Source organism: Anopheles maculipalpis, chromosome 2RL (assembly GCF_943734695.1).
Source record: "Anopheles maculipalpis chromosome 2RL, idAnoMacuDA_375_x, whole genome shotgun sequence".
Classification (NCBI taxonomy): Eukaryota; Metazoa; Arthropoda; class Insecta; order Diptera; family Culicidae; genus Anopheles; species Anopheles maculipalpis.
The window spans coordinates 96,851,890-96,877,233 of record NC_064871.1 but is presented as its reverse complement, the minus strand read 5'-3'; the positions used below and the strand labels follow the sequence as shown (position 1 = coordinate 96,877,233).

At 47.7% G+C, this 25,344-nt stretch overlaps 4 protein-coding genes across 4 annotated transcripts in view; 2 read left to right on the top strand and 2 right to left on the bottom strand.

Moving 5' to 3' along the window:
• Window positions 1-16: 16 nt before the first annotated feature.
• On the top strand, window positions 17-1,486 carry LOC126568177 (leucine-rich repeat and immunoglobulin-like domain-containing nogo receptor-interacting protein 1). Its single transcript, XM_050224617.1, has one exon. The coding sequence runs from the start codon at window positions 17-19 to the stop codon at window positions 1,475-1,477; it is 1,461 nt and encodes a 486-aa protein (XP_050080574.1). The 3' UTR covers window positions 1,478-1,486.
• A 2,388-nt stretch (window positions 1,487-3,874) lies between these two features.
• LOC126568495 (uncharacterized) lies at window positions 3,875-19,193 on the top strand. Its single transcript, XM_050224983.1, has 3 exons — window positions 3,875-3,969; window positions 18,468-18,832; window positions 18,993-19,193. The coding sequence occupies exons 1-3, from the start codon at window positions 3,876-3,878 to the stop codon at window positions 19,128-19,130; spliced, it is 597 nt and encodes a 198-aa protein (XP_050080940.1). The 5' UTR covers window position 3,875; the 3' UTR covers window positions 19,131-19,193.
• Window positions 19,194-19,845: 652 nt separating this feature from the next.
• Window positions 19,846-20,736, bottom strand: LOC126568429 (chymotrypsin-like elastase family member 2A). The gene is made up of 2 exons (XM_050224900.1): window positions 20,676-20,736; window positions 19,846-20,597 (listed from the first exon to the last, which is right to left on the bottom strand). The coding sequence occupies exons 1-2, from the start codon at window positions 20,734-20,736 to the stop codon at window positions 19,846-19,848; spliced, it is 813 nt and encodes a 270-aa protein (XP_050080857.1).
• A 1,374-nt stretch (window positions 20,737-22,110) lies between these two features.
• LOC126567690 (uncharacterized) overlaps window positions 22,111-25,344 on the bottom strand; it is a 55,733-nt gene continuing 52,499 nt past the window's right edge. The window contains exon 7 of the mRNA XM_050223906.1: window positions 22,111-25,337. Within this exon, the coding sequence (XP_050079863.1) occupies window positions 22,111-25,337 (3,227 nt within the window). The remainder of the gene's footprint in view (window positions 25,338-25,344) is intronic.

Below are 25,344 nucleotides of genomic sequence, written 5' to 3'. Positions count from 1 at the left end.
GCGTGGTGTTGTGAAAATGAACCGCATCATTGTGTTGCTGCTTTTCGGTCTTACTGTGTACGTGCAAGTGTTACGTGCCCAGGAGGACGATCCGGTCACAATGGAACCGGCACCACCAGACGTTCGTGTTGTCGTATCGCACCTGTGTCACTTCAAAAAACCGCTCCAAGATCCGACCGACGTCGATGGAGATCAGTATTGCGATTGTGATGTACATAATTCGGCTACCGGGCTGCCGGAGATTCAGATCGATTGTAAGCGGCATCAGCTAGGGGATGACTTCTGGCAGGACTATGAACAGTTACCGCAGGGTACAATCCGGCTCGATCTATCGCTCAACGGGCTAACGGTCGTGCCCCGCCTTAGTGGGGAGAAGCTTCGCTATCTGAACGTCGGACACAACCAGATAGCGACCATTCCCGATAAGGTGTTTGTCAATGTGTCGCAGCTGGAGGAACTGGATCTAAGCAGTAATCGTATCGAAACGCTCACAACAGACGCTTTGGGCGGGCTTTCGAAGCTCAAGAAGCTCGATTTGAGCGGGAATCTTATCGGTTCGATCGAGGTGAATGCATTTTCGAACGCACTGCAGCTCAGACATCTCATTCTCTCGAACAATTCGCTCGGTACATTCTTCAATCGGACCGAGGCTGACCTTTACCTGCGTCTCGGCGTCACAAATAGGTTGGAAATTCTGGAAATGCAAAGATGTAACCTCACGAGCATTAATCTGGCTAGTGGCGTTGGTCTCGAACGTGCCCTGCTTGGATACAATCGGATACAGCAACTAACTAAGCTTCCGAAGCAGCTCTCCTACCTTGACCTCAGTGGAACACCGATTCGGAGCATCCCAGCAAAGTTCCTGCCACATCTACTCCATCTCGAATCGCTCATCCTGCAAGACATGCCCATCCTCTACACACTGGAGGAGTACGCCCTCTACGGACTACCCCGACTGTCCATGCTTAATCTGCAAGGCTCCCGTAACCTCTCCTCCATCCATCCGCACGTGTTCGGTCAGAACGTTGTCCGCAACGAAACCGACACCGAGCTGAAGCGTCTCATCCTGAAGGGTACCAACATCCGAACGCTCAACTCCACGCTACAGTTTGCGTTCGAAAATCTGCGTCTGCTAGACATCCGTGGTGCTCCGTTGCGTTGTGACTGTCAGTTGCGTTGGTTGCGTGAACTGCCCAACCTGATGACACTCGGTGTCTGTGTCAAACCGAACGCACTGCGTGACAAACGATTCGGTACGGTTGAACCACATCAATTCCAATGCCGTGCGGAACAGTTTTGGATCTACACCGTGTTTAATGTGCTGTTGGCGATCCTGTTGATAGTGCTTGTGTCAATCGGTATCTTCCTGATCGTGAGAGCTATACGGCCCAAACCACACGTGCAGATGCGGATGGTTGGAGCCACGAGTCCGTATGCTCGTGTTACGATCGAACCGAACCGAGCAGAAGTGGTGTAGATAGTGGCGCGTTGGAAAAACTTGGGACCTTCCCAGTGATCTGTACATAGAAATGACGTAGATATGGTAGTGTAGAGTAAGATTGAGTGCTTTTCAAGAATAGGATGTAAATGTATATGTAGACTTTTATTTTTCGAGTGAGCTAGACGTAAGAAACCAAATTCAATAAAATCTAAATATTTTCTATAAAGATTTCATGTTTCTTTGCGTTTACTGGGTTAGTGATTGAATATATCACGACTTGAATTATTTTATAGTCCTTTCTTTCCTTTTAATGTCCTTTCTTTTAAAGGACATTACTATTTTTCATGGAAAAAAATAATTTGGCTGTAAACTCCTCCAATCAATAGGACAGTGAATAGCCTTTATTTCGACTCATAAAAGTTTCCTACAGATTGAGAGGGAATGGAAAACAAAACAAAATTATTCACATAGATCTTTTAACCCCGTTACGCTGACCAGAAGGAAGTCCAGCTTGAAACTTGAGAGAGATAAAGGGTGGGAACTTAACAAGCGAAGGCCAATTATTTGATTGTAACCAAAAAGAAAGTACGTGCAATCACAAACATAAACAACTTCAACACCCTTCTCTACTATCTGCCGAGAAATTATAACCTCCAGCAAACCACCTCTATCCCACTGTGCCGCAAAGCTTGAGGGTCTAAAGCAGTTGAGCAACTTTATCGCGTGGCACCTGTACCTGATGCTTCCCATCCGTCAGGCCCCATCAACATTCCAAGCTGTGGGTTGTGGGTTTTTGCCTTCCCGTTTTGCCTTGACCCTCGTCGTTGGTTCGTTTTTGGGTGGATATGCTAGGCGGAGGTTTAAATTTCGTCTATCAACATTTTTTTCACCTACATTCTACGCGTAACTTCTTCAACCGTTCGTCTCTTCCATTCTCTTTTTCTCTCCCATCGACGAAGACACCTGTCCCGGGCCCTTTCCCTTCGTTGGCCCACTTTTGCGAACGCTCCCTGTTTTTATTCTTGTTTGGAATTTGCCCACGTCAACAGTAAAAACGCAACCTCGGCAAGCACTCTTTCAAAGCAACGCAACGACCGAGCACGAGAGCTCATTTGCTTGTCAGCTGTTAAAGATCACGGAGATCGCGCGATATCTTCCAGATGGAGTGACGTTCTCTCTGGCTCTCTTCATTTCTTGAGAGAGCAAACAAACAACAACCCTCTCAAGATGGGTGCGCCCCGTGTGGGATTCTGGCCCCAACGACAACGCCACCCTCCAAAAAAAAGGGAATATGAACGTCAGAGAGACCCACCTCGCCACCGTGACAACCAGCCACGGTGATCTTCGATGCTCTTTACCAAACGATCGCACAAACACCCCAAAGGTGGAATTATCTAATGCCGCTTGGCTCGCGGAGAACCCCGGTTCCGCCGCCAGTGCTGCTCGGTTACTCGAATCGTACGATCACAGTGTCCGCGTGTCGCTCGCCGTACCGGGCCAAACACGATCGTGTATCGTCGGGTGGTGGTTATTGTGTTTACGTACGCACACTCGCGGTGTGTTTCTTCCAGTTCCCTTTTTCCCGTGCGTAACTACTGTTACGCACCAGCGTGTGTTACCAGCGCTGTTACTGGCCAGCGTGTGGCCCACATTTCTAGCCCAGTAATTGACCAAAAACTACCGACCCGTCCCTAACCAAACCAAGACCAACCGCACGGGTAAAGGTTGGCTTTTAATTTTGGGACTCGTCTCAGACGGCTCATTTCGAAAAAGCACAACAACCGGGCCAAAACTCGAAAGGCCAAAAACTACCGTTACCGCAATCGTCATCGGAAGGTGGTCGTCAGCTAGATTTGGGATAGGTTTTCTGCAAATGGGCATGCACAACAGCTCGTTTTGCCTTGCTTAAAGGGGATTCTGTGATCAGTGCAACATTGTAAAAGTGAGTGAATTCCTCCTCAAGTCAAAAGGCGACTGAGTATCCATCGTAGTAAAAATGTGACAACACAAGCACTCGACTACTACCGAGCTAACATCTGAAAAGTTTCAGAGAAGTGAAAATTAGTGCGTTGGCAACCCTGTGTTATTTCCCTTCCGCTAATTCCAGAGTGATCTTGTTCGCTCAGTGCTACCGTGTACACGACTAATTGGTCTTTCCTGAGCGGGTTCAGTTAGGGAAAGAGTTCCTCTCCAGAAGCTATCGAGGAAACTCATCAAAACGTCACCTAGAATCGTACCGGAAAGATAATGCGCATGGCGCATCTAATAGCGAACATCAACAATAGCACAACCAACCAACTACCGAGGGAGCTGTTACGCCAGGCAAGCATTTGGACGCTAGTGTCTCTCGCTATCGCTCATGCTTTTACCTACAACGTCCTGCTATCGGTCACTGCGAAACCAATTACACTGAACGTTTACAAAATTTCACAAAATGCCCTGTACAGTATCCTGCTGTTCCTTTGCCGACCGATCTAGCCATGGAAGCGGAAGTTCCACCGGACCGGACAGCAATACCCACGTAACAGGTATAGTAATAACCCTTCTCGAGCTTACCTCTTGCACTCCCCGGTTGTGTGTGTGTCTCTGTGTGGGGAAACACAGTTTCCAGGCGACGGTCTTCGACATGACTTGCGACTCGAACTTCCTCATCCTCATCGATGACTTCGGTGAATGGGCGCTTTCGCTATCCAGCGGTCCCAGGTCGTATCTCTCTCGCAACTCGCGCGCTTGGGATGAAGATTATCTTTCGCTGGCGAAGCAAATTGTTGCACCCCATGTCGCCTTACTTGGTGCAATCGAAATGCGGCACAGTTTGTCGGAATATTTTTTTGTTGCTTTTGCTGTGTATGCATCACATTGACATGATACAAAGTGAAGCTAGTGGCAGGCAGGTTTTTTGAGGTTAGTAAAACGTGACGAGAGTAAAAATATTAGCTGCACACCGTTGTGCAAAATGTGTTACACAACTTCAATTTCATTGCGAGCAACTACGTGGCATTCAGTACCTCTGTACATTAATTTGATCTGCTCATTTTACTGCAATTTTATTGCATACTATTTACTTAGGCTTGAAACTGTTGACTCGTTTGCCAATCAAATGTGCTTCGACCTCTAACCTCATTTTTACGTTAAATTATTCCACGAAATAAAACACTCCAACGTGCCTTTCGGTGGATCGTGGAATACACAGCGAGAACTGCTGCTCAACGCCGACTGGACCTTCAATCCACCGGACTGATTAGAAACTTGTTAAACCTAACCTCACCAAACATCACACTCGCCACCATCGTTCCACTTGAACTAAACCGATACTCGTTATCCAATAAATTCCATTTCGTACCGTACCCGACAACGGGAACTAGGAGAACCACTCGAACCATCACCGAGCGGTCCCAAACACGGCCAAACATCACTGTGTCCGGGGAGAGCTCATGTTTCCTCGGCTTCCCACCGTTGCGATTGGGTAGCTTCCGGAAAATGGGGACGCCGGCGAATGTGTAAGGTCGTGGCGAAAACTACTACTCTACAAGACGACACATTCGTCGCCCGGGTTACACATTTACGAACATGTGTTGCCGGCGCGCTCTGTGCACGAAATTAATACCGTTGTCCAGTAAGTCGGTCACCTAGCAGCAGCAGCAGCAGCAGCAGCAGAGAACGACGACACGGGGCGACTGTTGCTTTTATGATGACGATTTTCTCCTGTCACTTCAATGTACCGGCACCACTGGTGGTCCCTGAGCGATGGGAAGCTGGGAAGATGCAAATTCGCGACATTGCACCATCGTTACCGGTTACGAGGGCAAGCGAGCGTTAAATCGAAATTTCGCTACCGTGAATGCAATGTAGACAGCCACGGCCGGTGAGCGTTCGCGCTCCGGACGATGTTTAGGGACGTTTATGGACAGGTTGGTTATGTTTCTTAATTAGCCGAATCGACTTTAGGTCTCCCTTTTTGCCAGTCGTGTTAAAACGTTCATCGATCTAGTTGAACGTTTATTTTTATGCTTCACACTGGACGTGCATTTGAATTACAACACAAAAGGCTTTTGTTCATACTAAAAGGCTTTTTGATGAGCTAGGTAGAAGATAGGTACAAATTTTGCTCTCCATCTCGGTCTTTCTCTTGTGAGACGAGTAAAATATTGGATTGTCGAAAGAAATTTCTATCTTACGTCAAGTCAACCTCATAATTATTTATTTATTTAGACTCATGCCAAGCAGCTGAATAGTCACTATACGAAGGGGATTTTATAGCTTTTGACAAACCCTTGTCACATTTCTATTTAGACGAAAAAGCTACGATCTACTCAGAGTTCAAACCAACATTGGGACTCCAACACATACAGATAGCCTATGGACGAAGCTGGCGGCTCGTCGCCAGGGGCCTCTAGGATGGAGAAATCAGCTTAACTGGCCAGCGTCGCTGGCCAGTAGGGCCTCATCAGCCAGGGGTGGCCTCGCCCTTTCATATGAGCTGAAAAATCCTATTAAATTTCCATCCCCCTTGTATCGTAACAATCAATTGTAAACAAATAAATTTCCATCCCCGCCATAGCAATACGAAGCAGCACCAACCGATTCGACCAAAAAGAAGCGAGTTATCGCTGATTTTCCAAAGAAATGCTACTGGTGGAATTTTGCGAGAAATATTGGGACTCTCGAAGCCCTCAAACACGCATCCAACGGTACGTGGAACGCCCCAATCGGTTCAGGAATGGCCGAGTTATCGCCGATTTTCCATGAGAATGTTTCAGTTTTTCCGCAATAATTGGGCGGGGAGAGGTGGGATCAGGTTGAGGTGTTCCGCAAAAAGCTGCGTGGTCTAAAGACTCATCCAACGGTACGCGGAACGCCCCGATCGGTCCAGGAATGGCCGAGTTATCGCCGATTTTCCATGGGAATGTTTCAGTTTTTCCGCAATAACTGGGCGGGGATGGTGGGATCAGGTTGAGGTGTTCTGCAAAAGGCTGCGTGGTCCAAAAACTCATCCAACGGTACGTGGAACGCCCCGATCGGTCCAGGAATGGCCGAGTTATCACCGATTTTCCACGGGAATGTTTCAGTTTTTCCGCAATAACTGGGCGAGGAGAGGTGGGATCAGGTTGAGGTGTTCCACAAAAAGTTGTGCGGTCTAAAGACTCATCCAACGGTACGCGGAACGCCCCAATTGGTCCAGGAATGGCCGAGTTATCGCCGATTTTCCATGGGAATGTTTCAGTTTTTCCGCAATAACTGGGCGGGGATGGTGGGATCAGGTTGAGGTGTTCTGCAAAAGGCTGCGTGGTCCAAAAACTCATCCAACGGTACGTGGAACGCCCCGATCGGTCCAGGAATGGCCGAGTTATCACCGATTTTCCACGGGAATGTTTCAGTTTTTCCGCAATAACTGGGCGGGGGATGGTGGGATCGGGTTGAGATGTTCCGCGAAAAGCTGCGTGGTCTAAAGACTCATCCAACAGTACGCGGAACGCTCCAATCGGTCAAGGAATGGCCGAGTTATCACCGATTTTCCACGGGAATGTTTCAGTTTTTCCGCAATAAATGGGCGAGGGATGGTGGGATCAGGTTGAGATGTTCTGCAAAATGCTGCGCGGTCCAAAGACTCATCCAACGGTACGTGGAACGCCCCGATCGGTCCAGGAATGGCCGAGTTATCACCGATTTTCCACGGGAATGTTTAAGTTTTTCCGCAATAACTGGGCGGGGAGAGGTGGGATCAGGTTAAGATGTTCCACAAAAAGTTGTGCGGTCTAAAGACTCATCCAACGGTACGCGGAACGCCCCAATTGGTCCAGGAATGGCCGAGTTATCGCCGATTTTCCGCGGGAATGTTTTAGTTTTTCCGCAATAACTGGGCGGGGAGAGGTGCGATCAGGTTGAGGTGTTCCGCAAAAAGCTGCGTGGTCTAAAGACTCATCCAACGGTACGCGGAACGCCCCGATCGGTCCAGGAATGGCCGAGTTATCACCGATTTTCCACGGGAATGTTTCAGTTTTTCCGCAATAACTGGGCGGGGGATGGTGGGATCAGGTTGAGATGTTCTGCAAAAAGCTGCGTGGTCCAAAGACTCATCCAACGGTACGTGGAACGCCCCGAACGGTCCAGGAATGGCCGAGTTATCACCGATTTTCCACGGGAATGTTTCAGTTTTTCCGCAATAACTGGGCGGGGGATGGTGGGATCAGGTTGAGATAATCTGCAAAAAGCTGCGCGGTCCAAAGACTCATCCAACGGTACGCGGAACGCCCCAATTGGTCCAGGAATGGCCGAGTTATCGCCGATTTTCCACGGGAATGTTTTAGTTTTTCCGCAATAACTGGGCGGGGAGAGGTGCGATCGGGTTGAGGTATTCTGCAAAAAGTTGCGCGGTCTAAAGACTCATCCAACGGTACGCGGAACGCCCCGATCGGTCCAGGAATGGCCGAGTTATCACCGATTTTCCACGGGAATGTTTCAGTTTTTCCGCAATAACTGGGCGGGGGATGGTGGGATCAGGTTGAGATGTTCTGCAAAATGCTGCGCGGTCCAAAGACTCATCCAACGGTACGTGGAACGCCCCGATCGGTCCAGGAATGGCCGAGTTATCGCCGATTTTCCGCGGGAATGTTTTAGTTTTTCCGCAATAACTGGGCGGGGAGAGGTGCGATCGGGTTGAGGTATTCTGCAAAAAGCTGCGCGGTCCAAAGACTCATCCAACGGTACGCGGAACGCCCCAATTGGTCCAGGAATGGCCGAATTATCGCCGATTTTCCATGGGAATGTTTCAGTTTTTCCGCAATAACTGGGCGGGGATGGTGGGATCAGGTTGAGGTGTTCTGCAAAAGGCTGCGTGGTCCAAAAACTCATCCAACGGTACGTGGAACGCCCCGATCGGTCCAGGAATGGCCGAGTTATCACCGATTTTCCATGGGAATGTTTCAGTTTTTCCGCAATAACTGGGCGGGGGATGGTGGGATCGGGTTGAGATGTTCCACAAAAAGCTGCGTGGTTCAAAGACTCATCCAACGGTACGCCGAACGCCCCGATCGATCAAGGAATGGCCGAGTTATCACCGATTTTCCACGGGAATGTTTCAGTTTTTCCGCAATAACTGGGCGGGGAGTGGTGGGATCGGGTTGGGGTGTTCTGCAAAAAGCTGCGTGGTTCAAAGACTCATCCAACGGTACGCGGAACGCCCCGATCGGTCAAGGAATGGCCGAGTTATCACCGATTTTCCACGGGAATGTTTCAGTTTTTCCGCAATAACTGGGCGGGGGATGGTGGGATCGGGTTGGGGTGTTCTACAAAAAGTTGCGCGGCTCAAAGACTCATCCAACAGTTTGCGGAAAATTCCGATCGGTCAAGGAATGGCAGAGTTATCACCGATTTTCCACGGGAATGCTGCTGGCAGAATTTTCCGTCAGTTTAAGAAAAATCTTCCCTAATTCCGTTTAATATTAAAAAATAAGTTGCGGAGGTCTTTTAACGGATATTTAAGGAAAGAAATAAAAATGAGAGGAAATTACTTAAAATTGAAGAAAAAGTTAAAATTGTGCCGGAAAAAATTTGTCTTGTCGGAAAGAAAATATTTTCCAATCCGTTTTTAAAATTTCCATTTGCTACCTCCTCGGAATCATGCTCTCCTGTTACTCCTGGTCGGATTTTGCCGCATCGAAATTGGCCAGATTTCGGTCGAAAATCTGCCACCGGGAGCGACTTGAAGTAACAGGATAGCATGAATTCGTGGAGGTAGCTCGGGCCAATCGAAAAATCGTATATCCAACCAAAAAACCCAAAGTCAATTTTAAAAGTTGATTTCCAAATAAAAAGTTCCACCGCAACTTTAAAATTGACTTTGGGTTTTAAGATTGGATTTTCGATTTTTCGGTCGGCCCGAGCTACCTCCACGAATTCATGCTCTCCTGTTACTTCAAGTCGCTCCCGGTGGCAGATTTTCGACCGAAATCTGGCCAATTTCGATGCGGCAAAATCCGACCAGGAGTAACAGGAGAGCATGATTCCGAGGAGGTAGCAAATGCAAATTTTAAAAACGGATTGGAAAATATTTTCTTTCCGACAAGACAAATATTTTCCGGCACAATTTTAACTTTTTCTTCAACTTTAAGTAATTTCCTCTCATTTTTATTTCTTTCCTCAAAAATCCGTTAAAAGACCTCCGCAACTTATTTTTTAATATTAAACGGAATTAGGGAAGATTTTTCTTAAACTGACGGAAAATTCTGCCAGCAGCATTCCCGTGGAAAATCGGTGATAACTCTGCCATTCCTTGACCGATCGGAATTTTCCGCAAACTGTTGGATGAGTCTTTGAGCCGCGCAACTTTTTGTAGAACACCCCAACCCGATCCCACCACTCCCCGCCCAGTTATTGCGGAAAAACTGAAACATTCCCGTGGAAAATCGGTGATAACTCGGCCATTCCTTGACCGATCGGGGCGTTCCGCGTACCGTTGGATGAGTCTTTGAACCACGCAGCTTTTTGCAGAACACCCCAACCCGATCCCACCACTCCCCGCCCAGTTATTGCGGAAAAACTGAAACATTCCCGTGGAAAATCGGTGATAACTCGGCCATTCCTTGACCGATCGGGGCGTTCGGCGTACCGTTGGATGAGTCTTTGAACCACGCAGCTTTTTGTGGAACATCTCAACCCGATCCCACCATCCCCCGCCCAGTTATTGCGGAAAAACTGAAACATTCCCATGGAAAATCGGTGATAACTCGGCCATTCCTGGACCGATCGGGGCGTTCCACGTACCGTTGGATGAGTTTTTGGACCACGCAGCCTTTTGCAGAACACCTCAACCTGATCCCACCATCCCCGCCCAGTTATTGCGGAAAAACTGAAACATTCCCATGGAAAATCGGCGATAACTCGGCCATTCCTGGACCAATTGGGGCGTTCCACGTACCGTTGGATGAGTCTTTGGACCGCGCAGCATTTTGCAGAACATCTCAACCTGATCCCACCATCCCCCGCCCAGTTATTGCGGAAAAACTGAAACATTCCCGTGGAAAATCGGTGATAACTCGGCCATTCCTTGACCGATTGGAGCGTTCCGCGTACTGTTGGATGAGTCTTTAGACCACGCAGCTTTTCGCGGAACATCTCAACCCGATCCCACCATCCCCCGCCCAGTTATTGCGGAAAAACTGAAACATTCCCGTGGAAAATCGGTGATAACTCGGCCATTCCTGGACCGATCGGGGCGTTCCACGTACCGTTGGATGAGTTTTTGGACCACGCAGCCTTTTGCAGAACACCTCAACCTGATCCCACCATCCCCGCCCAGTTATTGCGGAAAAACTAAAACATTCCCGCGGAAAATCGGCGATAACTCGGCCATTCCTGGACCAATTGGGGCGTTCCGCGTACCGTTGGATGAGTCTTTAGACCGCACAACTTTTTGTGGAACACCTCAACCCGATCCCACCTCTCCCCGCCCAGTTATTGCGGAAAAACTAAAACATTCCCGCGGAAAATCGGTGATAACTCGGCCATTCCTGGACCGTTCGGGGCGTTCCACGTACCGTTGGATGAGTCTTTGGACCGCGCAGCTTTTTGCAGATTATCTCAACCTGATCCCACCATCCCCCGCCCAGTTATTGCGGAAAAACTGAAACATTCCCGTGGAAAATCGGTGATAACTCGGCCATTCCTGGACCGATCGGGGCGTTCCGCGTACCGTTGGATGAGTCTTTAGACCACGCAGCTTTTTGCGGAACACCTCAACCTGATCGCACCTCTCCCCGCCCAGTTATTGCGGAAAAACTGAAACGATTACTTAAAATTGAAGAAAAAGTTAAAATTGTGCCGGAAAAAATTTGTCTTGTCGGAAAGAAAATATTTTCCAATCCGTTTTTAAAATTTCCATTTGCTACCTCCTCGGAATCATGCTCTCCTGTTACTCCTGGTCGGATTTTGCCGCATCGAAATTGGCCAGATTTCGGTCGAAAATCTGCCACCGGGAGCGACTTGAAGTAACAGGATAGCATGAATTCGTGGAGGTAGCTCGGGCCAATCGAAAAATCGTAAATCCAACCTAAAAACCCAAAGTCAATTTTAAAAGTTGATTTCCAAATAAAAAGTTCCACCGCAACTTTAAAATTGACTTTGGGTTTTAAGATTGGATTTTCGATTTTTCGGTCGGCCCGAGCTACCTCCACGAATTCATGCTCTCCTGTTACTTCAAGTCGCTCCCGGTGGCAGATTTTCGACCGAAATCTGGCCAATTTCGATGCGGCAAAATCCGACCAGGAGTAACAGGAGAGCATGATTCCGAGGAGGTAGCAAATGGAAATTTTAAAAACGGATTGGAAAATATTTTCTTTCCGACAAGACAAATTTTTTCCGGCACAATTTTAACTTTTTCTTCAATTTTAAGTAATTTCCTCTCATTTTTATTTCTTTCCTTAAATATCCGTTGAAAGACCTCCGCAACTTATTTTTAATATTAAACGGAATTAGGGAAGATTTTTCTTAAACTGACGGAAAATTCTGCCAGCAGCATTCCCGTGGAAAATCGGTGATAACTCTGCCATTCCTTGACCGATCGGAATTTTCTGCAAACTGTTGGATGAGTCTTTGAGCCGCGCAACTTTTTGTAGAACACCCCAACCCGATCCCACCACTCCCCGCCCAGTTATTGCGGAAAAACTGAAACATTCCCGTGGAAAATCGGTGATAACTCGGCCATTCCTTGACCGATCGGGGCGTTCGGCGTACCGTTGGATGAGTCTTTGGACCACGCAGCTTTTTGCAGAACACCTCAACCCGATCCCACCATCCCCCGCCTAGTTATTGCGGAAAAACTGAAACATTCCCGTGGAAAATCGGTGATAACTCGGCCATTCCTGGACCGATCGGGGGATTCCGCGTACCGTTGGATGAGTCTTTGAACCACGCAGCTTTTTGTGGAACACCTCAACCCGATCCTTCCACTCCCCGCCCAGTTATTGCGGAAAAATCCCCTGTCATGCCGTTTGGCGGATTTGAACCCCGGTCCTGCCGTTTGAAGACCGGCGCCGATGTCGCCTACATCACAGGGCCGCCCCAAAACTAACAGTAATATGCGTCAAAAACATTATCCCTCCCCAACCGATTGTCACACTCTTCAACAGCTATCATAGCAATGTTCTCACTCGTTGACAATAATTAATCCATCCAATCGGAGAATGATTTGTGCGTTACCCTTTTCTTTCATCCAGACCAAAAAAGAACTACACAACCCATATGACATATCAACAGTTGTACAACATCGCTTTTCTTTTCCTATTCCTCCACCTCCAAGGCTACCACGCACCGTGTATGATAAGTTGTGCCACACGCTTGACGAACCAATTTCATTCACAACCAAATACACGCCGACCAGACCAGACGTGAAGAAAATGGACGGGAAAAGCGACGAAAAAGGAAAATGACCAATGGTGGTACAGCCAGATTCGGGAATAGGAGACCTTCCACCCACTGCCTCTCTACTCTTCTCTTCGTTCGCAAATTAACCTCTCCGCTTGTCCTTTGACTTCTTCTCTCGAGACACGCCAACGACAGAAGCTCGTCTTCAGAGCGATGAACGCCAAAAGCGTGACACAACTGGCGACAATGGTTTCGCTTTGCTTCCACCCTTCCTCCAATAGGTCCTTCATCTCACAACCTTTCTCCCAGCCCCTTTGTACTTCGGCTCGGATTGTAATTAAAAGTTCATCCCGCTTTTCCACGTGACGCTGTTCGTTTGGTTCAACAAAACGGGGCGCAATAAAAACTCGACCCTTTAAGGGAAGAATCGTGCTGTCCAACGGCCGGCAGCATGCTGAACTTTAACCTCCCGGGCGACCGGTGAAGGTTTTTTTTTGTATATATATGTGTGTGTGTGCCTAGCTTCAAGGTGGGGAAACGAATCATTCTTCTCCATAGGTGGCGCGGAACATTTGTCGAAACATGTTACAAAACCGTACCGAATGAATGTCCCCAAACTGTTGACCACGTTCATGCTCGTCCACAAAGCTTGAGGGAGTTTCTGGCTGATATTGAAAAGAATAAATTTCGTGTACCGGATGCCAGGCTCCGGGTTCCAACTGACATGCGGTCCTCGAGCTCCGGATGTCACCGAGGCAGAAGATAGCTTCGACCCAGTGCTCTGTCATTTGCTCCGGAAACTCAATGGCAAAAAAGGGACCCCACCGTTCGGGTAAAAGGGAGTCTTGTAATTTAGCACCACACCCGCAAACCCCCCCCCCCTCCTCCATCGAACGGCCTTTTTATTCCACTGATTACAGGATGAACGCCTTGCTGGGGTGGATGGGGTTCGTACGTCCGTCGAATTCGGTCAGCAGAAAATATAGGTTTTAATTAGTCCGACGGTGTGTCGACGAACAGGAGAGGACCGACTGATGCTGCCAACGGAACCGGTTCTTTCTTCTTCATTCAAACTAGACGGGAGAGGGTTTGGAAATTGGACCGTTTCGATAGAAATGCTCTAGAGTTTGGTCGTGGTAAAAAGCCCAGACATTCAATGCAGCGTACATGAGTGCATCGGTTTTAATTAATGCAACGTGCATCTTTTGAATATGGTGGGTGTTATAAGGTTGCATTAGAACATTAGCCCGGAGCCTAACAAAAATGTAATCAACCTAAAGGGGGTAGAACCCAGAGCATTGGTAACAATGTCTTTGTGATGAGCACTTTTAGCAACAAGCTATAACAATAGAGAATTGGGGAAAAACTAACAAACAGGTACAAAAAACGAGGTTACAAAAACGAGAGGCGTTATATGCGCTACAGATGTTTGAGAATAATTCGAGACATAGTTTACCCGCACACAAGGCATCTTTTGTCCAGAGCCTTCAGGTATTAATTTTAAGTAACGTATAAATTTAGCCTCCTCATACGATCAAGGTTTAGTTCTTTGTCAAGCATCACCTGTAGCGCATCTTCACGATGAGACTTTTCACAGTTGTGCTTTGGTGTTTGTTTGTAGCATCCACTTCCAAAGGATACGTTATATCGCGTCGCAAGCGAGAAGTGCTCATCCAGTCGATCGATCCAAGTGAAAGTGATGTGGAAAATGCGTGGTACGAAGTGACTTCGGAAGATGAAGATCAAGGAAGAATATTTCTTACCAGAAAACGAGAGGAAAGGAAGGTCCTCCTCGAGTTGTACTACCTTGGAAAGATTCTTCGAGCTTATCGCCGTCCGTGGGCCTTTGGTAGCCCGGTGTTTAAGAGTGCCATCGAGCGAATTACCAACAGGGAGCTTCTCGATCAGTTAGAGCGTAAGCTACGCAAAGTGAACGGGTTTGAAGAGATTGCCCGCATCGGAACGGATGGAACCGTTCCGGATCAGATGCATGTGCAGCTGGCAAATGATTATCGTCTGCTTGCTCCTATTATGGTGCGTACTTTACGTAAAATCTTGGGCTTAAAACACGGCACCGGTGGGCTCGATATCAGCGATAAGGACGACGTGATTGGAGAGCTCCTTCGCGATCAGCAGCGTGAGTGGCAAAGTTTGCAGCAAGCAGTAAAAGATCTACAAGGAGATGGAGTTGTTGCTATCGTCGTGCCGGAAAAGCACATTGCCACACACAAAGACCCGGTGTATTACGAAACCAACGAGCTAGATGTGGTCCATCCAGCTCCGGAAGAAGCAGAAGTTTACAAGCTCCCAGTTGAGGAGCTAGTTGTGGAAAGTGAGAACGATCTTCCCCAAGAGTATCAGTGGGCTGATGTGAAAGAACCAGAATGGGAACAGAAAAATGGGATCCAATGGGGTCCTCGTCCGCATTCTTTTGATTCCGAGTCGTACTACAACCTATTCCCGGGTTATAAACCTTCGTCGTCTTTGTGGGCCAGTGCTTACGGTCCAACGGATAAGGAAGATGTTAACGTGATGGACGATACCGAGAGCAGCATTCAAGCGTTCGATGGAGATGAGCCGGTGAATTTGATCGATGATAAAAATGACTTGCTGTTGGTGGATTTGGAACCAGAAGCTGTAGAGAAACACGTCGAGATTCCCAACGATATGGTGTTTGAATCGTTGAGTGGAAACGATGAAGATGCGAAGCCTTTTCCCACCGAAGAAGCGGATATTCATGTTGCGGAGGAAGTTACAATCGATCCGTTAGTGATTTTCGAAGAACCAATCGAACCCAACACAGCCCCCCATGATTACATCCCGGAAGATATGGTTGTGGATCAGTTTGTGAGTAGTGATCATGAAGAGGACGATGTGGAAGAAGCTTCAGTAGAAAGTTCTCCAGACCTTGTACCCATCGATGCGGAACAACCGGTCGAGACGAATCCGGAATTCAGTGAAGATATTCCAGAGGATATGGTATTTGGAGCACTCATAGACACCAACGAGGATAACGTTGATGTAGCAGCTACGGAAGCACCTTGGCTCGGTGCTGAAACCGAAACACATTCCAATGTCGCGGAAGACATCCCAGAGGGCATGGCGGTGGCAGCTCTTGTCGATACAACCGAGCCAGCTCCTTACGACTTTTCCGACGATAAATACGCTAATGCTCTTACCGACGAGATTGAGGGTCGTCGGAACAACAACCGAAGAAGACAGCAACTGAAACAACAGCAGCAGCAGCAGCAGCAGGCACAAGTTCCGGTGGTTATCATCCAGCAATCGACAACCTTGACCGAGGTAACTCAATCCCCAGCGGTACTCAACGAACAGATCGAAAGGGCTGCCCGGGAGCTGATCGCTATCGAGCTGGACAAGTTCTTGCTGCTCGTCGAGGAACTATCGGGCGTGGATGGTGTTTCGCAGGAGTTCGATCGGGCCGATCGAACGCGTATGATCGGATGGGTGAACCAGGGCTTCTCACCCACAATCGGGCTCGATCAGCGGGATCTCGTGAAGGCATTGTTTAAGTTGCTTAACACCAAGGAACTAAGCCGTGGTCGGGTGGATCTCCTAGCGGCACTAGAGTTCCTGCAGTCGCAGCTTGAGAGTGAAGCACGAGAAGACAAGATTGCACCGAAAGAAGCGGACCCGAAGGAGGACGATTACTTCTCCCGGTATTATGGAGTGAATGGTGAAGCCGCTGAGAACACTTTCAGACACGAAGACCAGAATGACGCTGTGCTGAAGGCAGAAAGTGACGCACCGACTGAATCTGGTGTAGAAGAGGATTTAAAAAGCGAAAGTAAAGCCGACCTCGAACGTTAAGGATGATACAATCAGGCGCGTACCACGCATTGACGGATTTCCAGACGTAAAACGAAATTTTTGGAAGTGGATCGGGACACTGGCGGAGAAGATATTCGTGTCGTAATATTTAGTTGCGTTTGAGTCATGTACATAAACAGTATTTTAATAAAAAGAGCTACACTAGAGCCGTATATTATCAAAACTGGCGTAGTAACGACTTTTTAGGTAGATTTATTTTCAGGTATTGGATGAGAACCATTACGACGTAAATTCCAGCACAAAGAGGTAAACTTTGGTTTTAAAGGAATTATTAACTCTTCTACCTGTACTGTTGCAAGCCTGTGGTGAGGTTTAGCTATTCTACACAGCCATAGTATTGTATTGGTCGTCAAAATGAGAACATCCTACCTCTTGCTGTGGTTCGTTTTCGTACACGCCTCTATAGAAGGATACGTCGTTTCGCATCGCGAGTTTGAACCAAATGAAACTGCTGAAGGAAGAACTCTGCTCACAATAAAACGAGAAGAAAGGAAGGTCCTGCTGGAGCTGTATTACCTTGGAAAGATTGTCCGTGCTTATCGTCGTCCGTGGGCCTTTGGTAGTGCGTTGTTCAAGGGTGCGCTCGAGCGAATTACCAACAAGGAGCTTCTCGATCAGTTAGAACGTAAACTACAACAAGAGAAGGGTTTTGAAGAGCTCTTTCGTATGGAACCTTTTCCTAATCGGTATCAGCTACAGCTTGCTAATGATTATAGGCTGCTTGCCCCTGTTCTACTACGTACATTACGTCGATTTTGGAGTTTAAAGAGCTCGCATCTAGGGGCTAGTAACAATCGCCTAATTGATGATCTTGAACGTGATATCAAGGAAGAATGGAGCAATAGTCCAGCGAGTAAAATAGAGAGAGAATCAAATGAATATTATATACAATCTTCACGTGGAGTATTGATCGAAAATTATGTGAATCAAAATGATGTAAGTGATAATGATTGGGCCAGACAAGAAGCTTCTGACACGACATACAATCAATCAAGTGAAATCTTAGATGGAAAAGAAGAACCAGCAATATACTTTGCAGAAAACTCCAGCACCAACATAGATGACACCGAGAATGAAGATTCTGGTAGAAGCTTTGCTTTACCTTCTTCGAGAGATCAAGCAGGCTTCAGCAGTAGTGCAACGGATTCACCTCCTGTTTCAGATACAATCTCCAACCTTATTGCAAGCGAATTGGAAAAGTTTCTTCTAGTGATTGAGGAGTTGTCGGGAGTGGCAGGCTTTGCCGATGAGTTTGATCTTTCCGAGAGATCCCGAATGATCGACGCTGTAAAACAGCGCTACAACCCAACGATCGGACTTGATCAACGATATTTCATTGGTGCAGTTAGAACAGCACTTGCGGCTAAACAACTTTATGAAGGACAGTTCGAGTTAATGGAGACACTTGAATACATTCAGACCCAGCTAGACATCTTAGAACAGGCTGAGCAGCAGGAATACGACTATCCGGACATCGAGCGGTAGTTAGTAATTATGCAATGCAATTGTAATGTAAGCTTTCTGACGAATTTGACTTAAAGAAGATTTAAAGAACCAATAAATCGTGAACCGCAGAAGCTCGGTAGTGTTTCAAGAGGCAAATCGTTACGATTAAGAAGCTCTTCCGCCATCAAAAATGCACATTTGCTCACGTTCTTCTAGCACCCCTATTCCCTATCAAGCTGCTCGTGACAACTGTCAGTTCAAACTTGCCCAAAGTAATAAAGCCATCGTGTTGTGCTAATTCTCATCCACCTCTCGCTATCTTCACCGTTTCACTCATTGTGACCTAATTTCTTCTCCCTCCCCATAGAGAAACACTACGGTTGCTACAAGGCGGGCATCTTCTTCGCCCTCGCGATTATACTCCTGCTGCTGGTCGGCTGTCTGCCCGTCTTTCTGCTCACCACCAACAACAACCTGATCCTGCTGATCCTACTCGTGACGCTTCTCTGCATCGGGCTTGCCACCTTCATCTACTTCCGCTGGCAGCGCAATCGAGCACTCGCGATGCGACGCACGTACGAGCAGCAAAAGTTTGCGCTGACACGCGTCCATCATTCTTCCGGCCCAACAACAGGCATCACCAACAGCAACACCATCGGCACCGACGCGTCGAAGGATGATGGTGGCATTGGGACGAAACATATCACCCAAACCATACCACCGTACGGCCAGGTATGTGTTGGTGTTTTTCCACCACGTGGTTGGTGGTTTTCCTTCGCAACTTACTCGCCGGGGCGGGTGTGCGTGGGGGTGATAAATTGTATTCCAAATAATTAACCTAATTAACGTGGACACCACGCGCGCTTTTCCTCTCTTCTGTGATATCCAACAGAATGCAGCATCCAAATTAAACGAACCAATCCGGACGGGACCAACACTGCAAACGGCCATCAAGCCCGATCCAGCCTTTGCGGAAGGAACGTTGCAGCGATCCACCACCAAAAGTCCACCACGATATTCATTCATCTGAAGCGACAAAACGGGGGAGGGAAACAGTGCTATAATGTTGATAAATGTGCAGCACACAACTGTGGTTACCAAACGCACACGCTCTCTCCCTTTAACTCTCTATTTATCTCACTTTATCTGTCCTTTTGTTAGTACATTTAACCATTTTGTTTTAAATCAAACATGATAAAACATTAATTGTACTTTCGCTCGAGCGACGAAAGCCTGTTGTATGTCAATATTTTATTACCGCAACCGGGGTACCTCAACCTCAAACATAAATCGGCAACGGTAACGGTTTTTCGCATGCAACGGTATAAAGTAATGTTGAAACCATTTTAGATGTAGTTAGCCGTATTAATAATAGAAAAAAAAAACGACCGATACAAATTCCAAAATACACAGGAATAAAAAAGCACGTGATCAGAAATATCTGTTTGAAGTTTTCCCGATTTTCCCCGCGCAACAGCGGATATCCTCGTTGTGTGCCTTGCTTTATTTAATTTATATCGTGCTCAACGAGGCATTTCCATGCGGTTAATTACGTTAGTGTGGCGTGAGGGTTCCCCAACCAGGATGCCACGTGAGCTTTTGCTCCATCGACCGAGAATTCCTGGAGAATAGGCAAATTGTCAATCGAATTGGTATTGTGCGCTGTCGAATTGCTTGTTTTACATAATTATTAATTACCGGTTCCATAGAGGATGCTACAATAAATATATTTATAGCCTTTTTTTTTAAACAAATAGTTCAACGCTTTGATTTTCTATTAATGAGCCACTATCGAGTGTTAAATTGGCTGCAGCTTCTTCTATCCAGTCTCTGTAACGTTCCACATCGGTACAAATGATTGGTCCCGTTCCACAAACCTTCTTGCCGTGCGATACCAACCCAACCAACCAATCAACGCCATCGATCGTGCCGATAACGGGCCCGCCCGAGTCACCCTCACAAGCTGTTGCGCCCGGAGTACCAACACAGAACGTTCCGAAAGCGTCTTGATTTTCGCAATCATTTTGAAAGTGCCAGGCACACTCGACCACTCGCAACCGATCGGGCAACGTGTCATCGTCATCGATCTTTCCAAAGCCCAGTACGTCGGTTGTAGGTGGATGTTCGTAATACGGTGGTAATAGTGGAATGACGGTCAGATTAACACCATCCACCAGAAATGGTTCTTCTGCCAGTGCGAGAGCGATATCGTATGGTCCGCTAGTTCCGTTCTGAACGTACTGTTCGTGTGCTAACATACGGACGATGTTGCGCAGTTGGCCCTCGGTCTTTGAATTACGCCATACCGTACCTGCTTGAGCTCGCAGCTTTAAGGACCCTTGGGCACAGTGGGCAGCGGTCAGGATGTAACTCGCTGTAAGGAGGGAACCACCACAATGGTGGACGTAGCTAACAACCATAAAATTTTGCAATTGCACCATGTAGGTGTACTGCTGTATCGACACATCTCCACCGGTGGCAAGGTCTGATTGTAGGACTGCAAGCAAATGGAAAAAAAAGTATATTAATCAGACGTCTTCAACTATTCGGTGATGGTTGATTGAAAGTTATCTACATATGCACTCGACCGGCGTGAGATCACTCACTAAAGCTAACGCGATTATAGCCAACAGCATACTGACGTCCAGCTTGTTCCAAACAACGCATATCGTTGCGTCGCTTTATATCACAAATGGATAGATATTGTATTAAAAAAATACTAATTAACAATTTCTCAGCATTTTCAAACCCACAAGCAATATTAATTAACTCTTCTTAGCGGAACTTTGTTTTGCCTTTTTTGCTTATTACTGTTTTTTTTTTATTAGTTGCCCCTTTTCGTTCGTCGCGCGTTCGATTCCGGTGTTCCCAGCCATCAAACGTTTGCCGCTCTCTACCGTATCCGTTAACAAATATGTCTAATGTTGCATATTTCATTTATTGTACGCCACACCTTACGCATTGCGCCCTTTTTGTTTCCCAGCTTCACTGTTTGCCACTGTCCCTACACTGTTTTTTTTTTTTGTGACGTACAGTTGGTAAATGGAAATGTTGCACAAACGGGTACAAAGAGAAGAGAAAGAGAGTTATGACACTCCTATGTATCGTATAGTGTATAGTATGCATAGCTTAGTATGGCTGTTTTGCATCGGTATAATATCATCCGCTCATACAATATGACAAACGGCAGATTATAGCAACTACCAAGAACTCGTACTCGTTCATTTCTCAATCTCGCTTTTCCAGCTACCTTTAACCAGGGATTTTTTTTTTCTATACAGTTTTACAAAGCAAAAGAAGGGTTCGTCACTTTCAATGCTCGGTATCATGTTATTGGTGAGTGTGACAGCACACATGAGTTTTATATTTTCTTACGTCCATCCGCTACTTAAGCTTACCACATGAGTGTAGTTACACATTTCCTTTTACTTTTATTTCTAATTGGCAACCCTCGCCAGGGACTTTGCCAGCTTGTGTCTCGTTTCGCAAGCTTTTTTCATCCTCCTTCTCGGCGCTTAATTCTGTAATATTTCGCTACTTCACGCGCCCCTGTTTTTATGCAATTATTCTCCGCTACTAGTTTGATTTGTTACAGTTGTGTGTACAAAACACTTGCCAATCCTCCTAACACTATCAAGCAATGTACAATTCATCCCAGTTCATCTTCATCTCCCAGCGAAAAACAAATATAACCATTTCCTTACTAAAATTTATCTAAATAACAAATAAAAGAACCCTCAAACTTAAAAAAAAAACATAAGAAAAATATAATACAATCAATGTGAGCCCTTTATCCTAGTCCTTTACACAACAAGGGATGGATAGCAAATTAGGGAAGAACACGGCACAACACACCAGCTCCGGGTACAATAAGCACAGATACACACAATCGTCTAAGGAACACAAAACGGGCAACACAACAGTGCTTACAACAGTTCACCGGTATGGATCGTGGGACTTGCAGTCCGATCGCTACCACCACTTCTCGACTACGTAGAGGAGAACGACGACTAGCTCTTAGTGATTGGAATGCCCTGCGGAAGGTTTTTGTACAGCTGCAGCAACTGTTCTGGCGGCAAGCTTTGCAGGTATAGTCCCGGGTTTGCGTACAGCTGCAGGTAGATCGGATCGAACGGAGGAGGGAATGTAGCACCAGCTCCAGGCGGCAGTCCAGACAGTACTGCGGCTGCTGCAGGTGGTACAACCGGAATACGGGGAACCGTGACCGGAGAGGGTGGCATTGCGAGTGGAGGTGTGCCCGGCAATGGGGAGCCTGCTCCGACGGTAGACACAGGGGACACGGGTGAGCCTTGACTTGGGGAGGATTGTTGCTGTTGCTTCTGCGAGAACTGTTGGTACATTTGCAGCTTCTGATGTTCTTCGGAGGCTTTCTGTTGGAAGAACTTTTGCTGCTGTTGGAGCTGAACTTGCTGGAGTAGCTTGATCTGTTGGCTGAGTGGATGATTCGCGGAGGTTGGTGAATCAGCCTGCGGAGGATGATGTTGCGGAGAGGGTGAGTTGGATTGTAACACCGATGGTGGCACCATTCCTAAGCTGGCCGGTGGCATCGGAAACGGTGGCATGGAGGGGACAACATTTGGCGCTTGACCAGGAGGAGCACCCGCTGGTGGTAAACTGCCAGGGATGCTGGGTGATGGCGCATTCGGGACTGAACTGACTGCAGCCGCTGCTGCTGCTGCTGCCGCCGCTGCCTGTGAGTTGGAACGTCTTCGTTGCGTCTTCTTCGTCGCTGGCGGTGCGAGTGGCGATTGATCGGCAAGTGTACCGAGAAGCTGCGTCAGCCCCGGAATGGATGACTTTGAGATGCCGGAAGAGGACAGTATGCTGGCCATCAGGACCGGGTTCACCTTCTGCAGGTTGGCAAGTGTTTCGAGGAAGTTGTTGGTAGAAGATCCCGCACCCATCAATCCTAGCTGAGCGGCGGAGGCCGAGGGGGGTGGAGGTGGTGGAATGATTGTACCGTTGGTGGAGCCGGACGAGGAGGAGGACGCAGAAGAAGGACCGATAGTAACCTTGGGACTTGGTTCCTTCATTGGTGCAGTAACACCATCTCTTAATGGCACAATTTCGTACGCTTTCGATTTCTTGTGTCCCATCATCGAATTGGACGGGGTGGAAGATGCCGACGATGCCACCGATTGTTGACTTGGCACCGGAACGGGAATGTTCAGTGGTGTCATCATTGGTGGAAGACTTGAAGGTCCACCACCAGTGTTGTGGTTGTTCGACGGACCGGGAACTAGCGTTATCTGCAAGCTCGGTGCTGTGCGGGAGGCTGGTCCTGTACGATTATTCTGACGCATATTCCCACCGGAAGAAGAGAAATCCATCCCAGGGAGCTGACTTTTGTTGGAAAGATTCGCCACACTATCGACGCCTACCATCATACCCATGCGGCCAGTTAGATCGAGAAGATCCGGTGCAGGCACGGGAGCTCTTGAAGGAACCAGCTCCTTCGGATCGCCGAATATCTTCCCGGTGCGTGTGTACATACAGTGCGTCTGGAACTCGAGAGGAGTCGGAATGCATTTGCGTGGCTGCTGATCGTTCCGTTTCGATACGGCTTCGGGCCGTGGAGGAGTCGTGTTCAGTTCAGCCGTTATATTAATACGCATCGGATTGGGCGGTCCCGTGCTTTTTCCGAGACTCGAGAAGATACTTGCTCCGTTTGAGATCGGTGTCACTTCGAGGCCGCCCTCGCGAAGAATGTCCAACTTGCGCTTCTTCATCGGTGGCAGTAGCGAAGGAATCGGACGCATGGCTTGACCGGCTTGTTTGCGATTCGCAGAGGATGATCCTGCTTCGCTTTCGTTATCACTATCAACAAGATCGATCACTTCCGTTGCAGCTGGAGTAGCTGATTGCTGCTTACCGGACGAGTGATCCATGTCCATTGAAGGTCTTCCTCCTCCTGCTAGGCTACCTCCTCCTCCAAGGAACGCTCCTGCCATCATCATGTTAGCAGGGATCGGTGTAATTGTGGTTAGACTCTGACCACCGAACAGACTTGCCGAACCGACGCCACCACCAAGCAATGGGATGTTCTCCTTCTGACTAGCACCCATAAACCCACCAGCGTCCATCAGCACTCCTCCACCGGAGCCACTTCCTTTTCTATCGTTCTTCATTCGCACATGCCTCAGCGAACTCGTCTTCGAGGGTGTTGTCGGCACACAAGCACTGGACGTAATCGATAACGTTCCACTTGTTGGGCACACTGAAACTTCCTTTATGGTTAGATCTGGATCCGTTCCTTGTCGGTTGAGCGGGAATAGACTTAGCGATGGAGCACCCTTCGACGGTGATCCAGCCCCAGAGGCAATCGTCGTTGAAGTGGATTTCGGTGTCGTCGCAGCCGGTTCGATGTTGAGTTCTTGGCCTGATTTGTCCTGTTTGAAACTATACTTGAACTGTCCCGCAGATTCATTCGGACTTCCAGCCCCAGATCCTGCCATGCCACCCGAACCATTCTTATCATTCGATTGCACTGTGATCTGCTGGATTTGGATCTGATTCGTGATCTGTATCTGGTTGGTAATGTGCTGCGGACTCTGTCCACTCATCGGTCCATGCTGATGGTGATTGCTATTTGGCTGATTTGCGTGATGATGATTGGCATTGTGCGGATGGATCGTTGTTTGATGTACCGTGATCGTCGTGTGCGGTTGCTTGATCTGTATCTGAGAGGACTTTTGATCCTTTTCGTCCAAATTGGGACGAACGATAACTGTTAGTGGGACCGATACAGGGGACATTCCCAGATGTACGCCACCGTTAGGACTGCCTCCACCGGAACCATTGCTGTCCTCTTTAAGTGCACCTTTCCCGTAAAGTTCATCCTTTTCCACCAGTTCCCGTTTAACCGAATAATCCAATCCAGTGTTTCCATTCTTTTCCATCTGCGCAAGCGATTTGCTGTCCGGATCAGGATCACGCTTCTCCAACTTCACGTCGCGCAGCAACCGAAGTTTAGCTTCCAGCTCATCGTCTCCCACCAACAGTAGGGTCGATTCTCGCTTCAGCTCCGAATCCTGGTCAGCAGCCAGTTCGCGTAAATGTTTCTCAAACGGAAGTATAATCTTCTCGTACTTCCGTCGACTAAGTACACCATTCTCGGCACCCGTTCCTTGAAGCAGCTGATTCCACACCTCCTTATCCGTCACCGCACTGTAGCCACCGATCTTCTGTACCTTGGCGTATACCGCGTATAAACTCACTGTTGA

Excerpts from the sequence above, each read along its gene's own strand:
- LOC126568495 (XM_050224983.1), top strand. The coding sequence starts at position 3,876 with ATGCCCTGTACAGTATCCTGCTGTTCCTTTGCCGACCGATCTAGCCAT. Across the intron at positions 3,970-18,467 it reads CAGCAATACCCACGTAACAG|AGAAACACTACGGTTGCTAC; the intron begins GTATAGTAATAA and ends CCCTCCCCATAG. Across the intron at positions 18,833-18,992 it reads CCATACCACCGTACGGCCAG|AATGCAGCATCCAAATTAAA; the intron begins GTATGTGTTGGT and ends GATATCCAACAG.
- LOC126568177 (XM_050224617.1), top strand. The coding sequence starts at position 17 with ATGAACCGCATCATTGTGTTGCTGCTTTTCGGTCTTACTGTGTACGTG.
- LOC126568429 (XM_050224900.1), bottom strand. The coding sequence starts at position 20,736 with ATGCTGTTGGCTATAATCGCGTTAGCTTTAGTGAGTGATCTCACGCCG. Across the intron at positions 20,598-20,675 it reads CACGCCGGTCGAGTGCATAT|TCCTACAATCAGACCTTGCC; the intron begins GTAGATAACTTT and ends ATTTGCTTGCAG.